General features: G+C 31.6%; 1 protein-coding gene across 1 annotated transcript; it reads right to left on the bottom strand.

The window, feature by feature from the left end:
- Positions 1-7,438: 7,438 nt before the first annotated feature.
- Positions 7,439-8,854, bottom strand: LOC137837573 (putative membrane-associated kinase regulator 6). The gene is given in 4 exon segments (XM_090301909.1): positions 7,439-7,739; positions 7,741-7,830; positions 7,955-7,988; positions 8,083-8,854. Coding segments are annotated over 4 exon segments (951 nt in total). The 5' UTR covers positions 8,738-8,854; the 3' UTR covers positions 7,439-7,567.
- Positions 8,855-9,884: the final 1,030 nt, after the last annotated feature.

Raw genomic sequence — 9,884 nt, 5'->3', positions numbered from 1 at the left:
TTACACTATGTTTAAAGTGGCAGGTGTTGCGGCGGGTAACATAAAACTGCCACATTAAACTTTGTGGCGGCCAGTTCTATGGCGGTTTGGGAAACCGCCACAAGCGTATATTATGGCGGTTATAAACGCCACTTTATACGAAAAAAACCGCCACAATATACAATTTTTTTTGTAGTGATTCCTCAATGGTTTTGCGCAACTCGTCATTGGCTTGCGCGTGCGTCTCCATTGTCGCTTGAGAGGCCTGAGTTTCTACCATCAGGCGATTCTGCAGAAGCTCTTGCTCAGCTCGGACTTCCACTTGTAGCCTCTCCTGCTCATCCTTGTCTACTTCTTGGATCCGCTCTTGGATTCGTTCTTGCTCTCATATGTGGTCCTCGTTGGCCTCATGGAGGGCCCTCATGGCATCCATGAGTTGCTGTAAGATAGGGGCATCGCTTCCTTCAGATTCCTGCGGGCCTTGCCTTGTGTTTCTCATCACGTTAGAAGGCTCAATCACGAATGCAGATGGGATCAAGTTTTATCGGGCCCTACAGTGGGCGCCAAATGTTCTCGCCAATTGGCCTTCTGTTGGACTGAATGGAGAGATCCGCTTCTAGTTTGTCTCCTCTTGGTGCACTGGAAAAACTCTCCGACGAGACAGAGGGGTCTCTACCTGTTGATCACACTCCGATGATCAAGTGAGTGAGAGCATACAAAATAGTAAACAGTTTCACTCTCAAGTATCCAGAAACAACGTACCTTTTCCGGATGTCTCAAGGTCCTTTTATAGTTATCTCTTTAACAACTTTGACTCACGAGAATATAATCTCAACTGAAAGCATATATAAAAGAAAAATATTCTGCCTACGGACACCTTTACTCACACTGTTAACAACAAAAGAGAATCTTGTGCACCTTTATTCACAGGTGCTTGCTACTTAGTTAACAACTTTATTAACATATATATTCAATTAACAACTTGTATATTCATATATATTCAACTAACAACTTTATATTCACATATATATTTAATTTACAACTTATATATTGATATATATTCAACTAACAGTTTTATATTCACATATATATTTAACTAACGTATGCATTATAATAACATATAACCAAACTTATTATTTTTTACTCTTTAATTATCCTTTACCGGGCTTACCATTAAAATTGGGTCAAGTCCATGACTCGCTTTTGGACCCAAAGCCAAGCTAACCATAGCCAAATACTTGGACCGAGGTCCCAAGCATTCCTATCCAGTACAACACTAAACATGTAGTCGTCGTAGTCGAATGCCATCTGTCGGCCATTTATCCCTTTTGTTAATACTTTTGTTAGGAATTTTCTTCTTTTTTAAGTTTGAATGACTCAAAATCGTGATATTTGGCAAACAAATAAAATTAATAGTACTTAACTATTAAATAAAAAAATTATTGAAATATTAAACAAATTAATTTGCTAAAACATTTTTATTTCAATTAGAATTTGTTCTCGAACGGGGTTGGGGCACATAAAACGATTGAAGCTACTCTTCTAATTCCTTGGTCAGTCGGTGACTTTGCACTTCAGTTCCTCTCCCTGCAAGTTCCTCCCTCTCCCCTACTCGCTCCACTCTTTGATCTTCACGAAATCCAAACTCAGATGGTACCCGCAGAAAACACTCTGACGCTCAAGTCAGATTTAGTATTCGACACTCGGTATTCTAAGTACTGTGTAATGACATACTTGATTCTTGGAATTTGTTCTATTTATATTATTTTAGTGGATCTTTCTTACTGGGTCGGATTAGGGAGCTGGGTCACGTTGATGAATACATTACCTAGCTCTTAACTGTTGGTTAGCTTCACTAATACTACTTAAGCATAATTGGATTCGTAATGTCGATCGGTCCATTGATGGGATAAAGAGATGACCTTCGTCGTGCGAACCCTACCGATACAGAATCAATTGGCTTTTATCAAAATTTATATAATGTTTTAAAATATTTAACATATTATATTTTGTCTTATTTTTAATTTAAAAGATAATAAAGATAATTTTGTAATTTTTATATAATAAAAAAAATCTAGACATCATGTTTTTAAACTAAGTTTTGTAATTTTAATTTTGATAAAAAAAATTATTATTTTGATTTTAAACTTTTAACACTAACATTGAAATATATGTGTGAATTTTATTTATTATAAATTCAATTATATTTATTTTTTTCTATTAATGTTTTCTAAAGTGTTGTCCACTTTTTAAATGGTAATTATGGATTAATTGTTTCCATGTTAAACTTTTGTATGAACCATCTATACAAAATTTAGAAAAATGTATTTAATATAAAACAAACATTAAATCCAAATGCAATAGAATATAATTGTGGTATAAACCATTTTAAAATAAAGTGAAAGTAAAATTGTAATTATTGTCATGACTTTAAACAACAGTTTTAAAATTGTTCTCTTCTTATTATAAATAGTCATGTCTACCTATGAAAAATTGTTGTGTAAAGTTTAACTTACAATTTCTACATTTTCGATCACAGTTTGTGTTGATATTTGTTGTAGTGTGTAAAGGAGAGGAGTCTATTGTAAGAGATCAAACATGTAGAATTCATTGAACATGAAGTATTGAATTCATTTTATATGATCCAGGCATTTCTATCAAAAATGCAATTTGCTTTCACTAAACCTTTTATGATTTTCTGTTCACATACTTGTAAAGCTCAACATAATTGCCAAGCCAACCCAATAAAATTAAAGAAGGACAAGTTTACGAACTCAGACCTCTTCTCATTAACTCTTAATATTTAAACAAATTCATTTAAATTTTAAACTATCTAAAATAAGAATTATAGGGAAGTTAGAAAATAATCCCTCACATTTACATGGGAATGTAACTTTTCTACTACTTAACACAAATAAAAAATTGGATTAATATAATAATGAAGTTTTTATGAGAATAAAATGTAAAGAATAATTTTCAGTAACCTTCTAAAAATGAAAATGATTTTATTTTATACAAAGAGTTAAGAATAAATATTCTTATTATTTGTGGAGAATGAAAAAAAAAAATCTGTAAAACAAAACGTATAAAAGAATTTAACATTATAACTTACTTCATATACTTCTCCATTTGTATGTTGGGATTTATAGTCTTATAATTATATTACTTTTACATTTCCCACTAAGGTTGAGTTGCAATTAATTAAACGTATCACTAAAAAAAAAATCATGAAATAAAAACCAATTTTAGAGACAAAAAATAATTAATTGATATAATGACTAAATTAGAGATTATTTTAAAGACGAAAAAAAATTTAGTTTCTAAATTAATTTCTATTATTGCTAAATGGTTTCTAAATTGGTATCTAATTAGCAATCAAGGTTTTTGCTACCAAATTTAGAATCTAAGTAATTAGTAGTTAAAACATTGGTAGCTAATTAGATACCAATTTAGAAACTATTTAACAATAATAGAAACCAAATTTTTTTTTAGTCTCTAAAATGGTATCTAATTTAATCACAATAGACTAATTATTTTTTGTTTCTAAAATTGGTTTATATTTCATGATTTTTTTAAGTGTATCTTTTCAATCATATGAGTCAAATTCTACATTTTCTTTTTTTTTAATTTTTTTATAAATTCTTTACTAATTTCCCCACATTTTAGAACAAATTCGAAATACAAGAAGATATTGTAAACCTAAAAAGTAATTGATAAATATTTGAATCTCCATCTACTCATACAAGTTTATAGGACATAAATATATTTATAATAATTCATGGGTGTTGTAACTAAGCATCATTTGTCTCATGGTGAAAGTATAAAAGTTAGATGAATTAAAAGTTACTCTTCAATTATGATGCTTGAGTTAGTTAAATTTTTAACTAGAAAAAGTTAATATATTAACTATTAATTATAAGTTTTGATTTATGGATAAGAGTTTGATTCAACTGTCATGAATTACATTTTTTTTTATACACACCGATTTTATTTATCCTTATGTTATAGATTTATGTTACAAATTATGTTAACAATCTTACTTGTTTTTTACAAGGTTCAGAGTATTTTCAAGTATTTTAAATTAATTTATTTAATTCTTACCAAGTAATTAGGGGAAGAGAAATTGTTTCATATAAATGCCAATTTTCTTCTTCTGAGAATGAATTAGATTAAAAAGTGTACTGTACATAGCCCTAAGAGCTCAATGCTCAATGATCGGAGTTTGGTGTATAGTGTAAGTAGGCCAGCTCGGCTGTTGGGCCTATAAAGTGGGTCATGTGTTAGGTCTAGTTTTGTTTATAAGCCCGTGGGAACGTAATTAAAACAATATCTTGGTGCGCTAATATAAGGTTATTAGTCAAGGCTATTTACGAACCTAGAGGTACGTGTAGTACATGCGGTGGTTAGGTCACGTAAATATCTTTTAACTTATGAATGTGGGTATTCTAGGGCACGTGGTGGTTAAGTTGCATGCATAGTAAAAGATAACGTTGCACCATGGGTAAGGGTGCCCATGTAAGCAAAATACTTCTCTGTGGTTGGCGTTTAAGATGGTGTCTTGTTGACAGGTGGTTGTTCTGTTATTATTTTAAGCTCTATTAGCGATAAGAACGCTTTCTATTGTAGCACCTCGAGAGAAGGCACCCATAAACAAAATGTTTTTCCTGTTACATGCGCTTTCAGTTGAGATTAGATTCTCATAGGAGGAAGCTGTTACAAGAGACAAGCTATAAAAGGGACTTGAGACCCCAAATAAAAGTACGTTGTTTTTTAGACCGAAACTGGATACTTCTTTGTTTTAGTAAACTCTTACTGACTTGATCGTCGGAGTGTGATCAACAGATAGTGCCCCCCTCTGTTTCAAACGGAGTCACGTTTAGTGCAACAAGACGTATAACAGATTTCATAAACTGATCGGAGTTAGAGCTTGTCATTAGAGTCAACCGACGAGAAAGTCAACTGGCAAGAAAAAAAAAATTCTAAACACAACATTTAAGTTACTACATTTAATATATATATATATATATATATATATTTATTATTAACTACTGCTTTTGATGAAACACTTAAGGTAGGATCTAATAAATATTTATGAATAGCACATCATTCTTGAACCCCATTAGTTGTCAAACAAGTTGGCATAAGTCATAGTCATCCCATCACCAAGATAAGTTTTGCTGGATGAGTTAATTATGAATAGGTCTCATATAAGTAGTCAACTAATTGGGAACAACATACCATTAATAAGAGGAAGCTTCCCCTCAACTTAAATTTCCATTTAAAACAACCCTGTCAAATTATACCATTTCGCACTAATTATAATTGCCTAATTCTAACCATAGACAATCTCAATCAACTAATATATATAGCAAAATGAAAAAAATTCTTCTACCTTAATAAAATAATTATTCCTTTAATATAATAAAAAAGTTTTATTCACACATATTAAACAATTAGTTAGTAACATCTGTACTATTTTCATTTAAAAAATACGTATTTATTTTAAACTTCCGTTCTTTTCTTTCAACTTGAAATAAAAATAATACATTAAAAATAAACTTCAATTAAATTAAAAAAGTTTTAGCATTAATTAATCTCATTAAATTAGCCTAAATTTTATTCAGAATTGAAAAAAAATAAATTGAAAGGCATAATCAATATTATTTATTTCATGCCTATTTCATATTTCTTTCTTCTCTTTCTTCACTACTTCACTCGTGCTAAACTTACTCCTAATGCAAAATACTATCTAAAAGTAATTAAAGATTCATTCTTAATTACTCAAGAAAAAGGTAATTCTAGTTTCTTAATGTCATATTAGATCTCCAAAAGTACTATTCTATCTCAAAATTATCGTGGTTTTAGTTTTTAAGCAGACCAATATTTTCACTTTTCAATGTTCAATGAAATGTTAATTTTATTATTTCTATTTTGATCCCAAATAAATTACATGGATGTTGGAGTATATATAAAAGTAACATGCAATTATTGAGAGAGCAAGTTATTTCACTGCAATTATTTCAGTAAGTGACATATTTTTAGTGTTAATATTAATATGCACAAAAAATCTGTAATAATTTTGAGCAAAGTAAATAATTTTTTGTTTTTATATCCCTGACTATATATATTTATTATACATAATAATGAAAAATAATTTTATTACCTACTTTAAGTTTGATTAAGATGATCAAATCCAACCCAAAATATTTGATTGTATTAGTTTGAGTTCATAGATATTCATTTACGATCTCGAGCAAAGGGATAGGGTGGAAGAGAGAATATAGAGACATGAAAGAAATAGAAAAAGGATAAAATAGAAAGAAAAAAAGAAACAAAAAGAAGAATATTAACCATTCATTAAAAAATAATCAAATTCCATTTTCATGGAATCTTATGCTCCTAAACATGCATTTAAACTAATAGTTTTATAAGTGGTCGCTTTCTTTATAGTTTTCAACATTTTTCTTTTCAAAAAACAAGATAATCTTATTTGAACTAGGAATTAAATATTGTCCCAGATCTTGTGAGAGAATTTAGGCCCACAATAAAGAATAAAGTTAACACTACCAGTAAGCTTAAGGATGGGTTTGTAAAGTCAACTCAATATTGAGGCCATAAATCTTTTTGACCCTACATTCAATTTCTTCTACTTACAAAACATTTATGTTTAAAGGGGATTCTCATATTTCATAATGCAAGAGTTACTTACTACTACAAACTTGTACAAGAATAACATATAACTATGTAGCAGAGGTCCAATGTAAACTCTAGTTTCTACATTCTTAACTTTGCACTGCAAACTCTGACTTGATAAAGTTTGTTTTGCAATTACACACCAAAATTTAAGTTCATCAAACCTTGTTTCAATACACCTTCCAGTATTTTGACCAAATATAAACATCTCTGTAAATGATTATTCAGATCTTGGTTATTCTGTCAGTTGAAGATAATCCTTAATATCCTCAACGTTGTTCCTGATGCATCTTTTTGTCAGAAACAACACCAGACTTCTCAAAATAACAGAAATGGTAATAATTGGGGTACATATAAAATAAAATTTAAGAGAAAAAATCACTCATTATTTCTCCATCATTAGATTTTTTATGAATTTGTGCTAAAAGTGTCCACATACAATTCAATGGCTCCGCACATTTGTCGTCAGATTTTGTCTCCATAAGTGTCGTTTCTTCATCATTGCCTTGAAATTTGCATAACTGACAAGTCTGTCAAGTTTGCAGAGAATTTTTCAAACTTCTCACTTTCTTAAATCTCTTGTCTCAAAACTTTTCCATCTTCCAATTTTCTTACTTTCACATCCACAAGAGAACAAGAAGAGAGAGCCAGACAGTGAGAGAGAGAGGGAGAAAGATAAAATCAAAAACCCTCTTTCAAAGCATGTCATAGATCATGTTTATGGAATAGGGAGGCAACAACATAGGAGATAAGATATATACCAAGTTATCAGAATCTTATATACATAATTGATCTGTAACACACATTTCTGAATCCAAAAATCAGTTGAAGAATAACTTTACTGAAATAGGAGGCAGATTCTAATCTTTAGTAAAAGTGTTCCTTCTCATAATAATTAGATGAACAAACAAAATTGTACTGTATTTTTTCTTCTTCTTTTTTTCAGAATTTGATCATAGTTCTTGAATAATGCTTGACCAACCACATCTTTATTTCCTATTGACATTTTTTAATCATTCAAGCAGAGGATGATGGAGCAGAGGAGTGGCTGATGATGGTTTAGCCTTGATCATCTCCCTTTTCCCTTTATCTTCTCTTTTCTCTTTAATTTTTTATCTCCAAATTGAACCCTTTGGCAGCATCCTTAATTCATTCTCTCTGCAATGAGTAAAGTATCAAAATGTTTGTTAGATACACAAAATATGAACAAAATGACATCAAGTAAACGCAAAATTAAGTTTTAAAAAATAGTCTACAGCTGCAATTTTTGGCAAATCACAACCCCATTTGTCTGTAATTTCTTGCAGTGTCAAAGATTTCAACAAGATCACAACCGTGACTATTATTTAAAACCTTGAACGTAACACATGTTTAATGATATACACATATACACATGGAACTTGAACATACCAATGGATCTTTTGCAATGGAGAACTGCTTCATAAATTGAACTTTCGGAATCGCAGGACTTGCGCCAGTCATCAGCTGAATAAGCTACACTAATCCGTGGGGATGTTTCAGAATAGCATCCCCTATTCTTTGCTGACTCAGTTCTTTTAATAACAGATTCAGGTTTTGAACCTGATTTGCCACTCCTCAATCTTCTACACAAGGGCCTTAAGAAGTTGAGATACTTCTGAAATATTCTCCTTGATAATGTTCTGCACCTTTTCAATGAAGGGCATCTAGAATGAGCATTAGGAACCGCAATTTTTGGCACATGTGATGAGGAAGGTAGACTTGGATTGGCATCTGAAGCCTCATATGCTTCCATTTTCAAAGACTCAACAAAAAGGGGCATGAGGTAACCATTGGAAAAGAGCTCATCAGCATCAACAAGAGTGAGAGGGGACTGTGAAGCTGGGAAGTCAAATTTGAAATCTTGGGAGTTTCGGAAGAATCTTTTAGAAGGTGGCATTCTTGGGTCCATTTCAATGAAGGAAGCTTCATCAGAAGCATCAAGGGAAGCTCTGAGGGAGCCATCAAGGCTTTCTATAGATGGCTTCAGGTTCACTAACCAACTGTAAGAGAAACTTTCAATAGAAAGAGGATGAGAAGCTTCCATGGTTTCTACTTTGAATGTGTGGAAGAAGCACTTGAAATAATTCACAATTTGGACAGTGTAAAGCAAAGCCTTAAGCCTCTCCTCTCACTTAATCTTATTCAGCATATCATTAACTTGTGTGTGTATATATATATATATATACCTTAACATATCATCTCTCTCCAACAATTGAGAAAATGGCTGTCTGGCAAGAGACAATGAAATTTAATAATTGGAATTGAAAAAAGAAAAGAAAAACAGAAATGTGAGCCCCACTAGACCCATAATGTCTTGTTCCCATCAGTAGTTAACCTCACCCTTCCTTTTTAATCATTTGCTGCTTTAAAATTTTTACAAAGGGAGTTGGACGGTTTTTGCTTCTAGAACTTGACACTAATTTATCATACCAATTATATTTAATGAAAAGCATGAAGAGGTTCATGAATCATGCATGTTATTCAGAAGGGGCACATTAAGAATGTAGAAAAAAAAAATTAAGCAGAATAGATCAGAACTAGTGTTGTGCTTTAGAATGTGTAGCCCACAGAGCATTTTTGGTGAGTAAAATCAAAAGCAAGGAGAGGGAATCTTTGTAAGCAGACATGTTGAATTAGGAAAAGAATAGTTAGCTGAAATCCTTGGGAAGTTATGTCACAAACCAAATTTATGAAACAATAGGGACCATGTTGTTGATTTTGCAAGGGGTTGCCCTTGTCTTATTGTGATGTGTTTATTTATAGATGGATGGATATGAGGAGATGGGAAGGTTGATTTCATCAGTTGGATGATGATCACATCCCAACTGCTGCAACATAAGGTTGAACAGAAGTGATAAAATATCCCATGGTACCATATTCATTACGTGCATGAAACCTAAAGGACATTGATATGCATATTCTATTGGACCATTATTACATGGATGAGATATTCTAGACAAAATAATTGTTTCATGGAAGAAGCAAGAAAAAAGAGGTGTTCCATGTGTCTACAAGAGTGGTGCCATTTATTTTATAGGTCAGATTTAGAGTCTTAATCAAGACACGCACTTAAAATATGAAGAATTTATGCCATAAGTAAGCCCCGTCGTGAAAATATTCCGTAGGCAAATCTATGGCTTGTGGGGGCAAAATGTCTCCAAACTATAAAGCAAACCATTCAAACAAAAGTT

The sequence above is a fragment of the Phaseolus vulgaris genome, chromosome 4 (genome assembly GCF_051622355.1).
Source record: "Phaseolus vulgaris cultivar YP4 chromosome 4, ASM5162235v1, whole genome shotgun sequence".
Taxonomy (NCBI): Eukaryota; Viridiplantae; Streptophyta; class Magnoliopsida; order Fabales; family Fabaceae; genus Phaseolus; species Phaseolus vulgaris.
The sequence above is the reverse complement of the archived record's forward strand: the minus strand, read 5'-3'. Positions and strand labels throughout refer to the sequence as shown.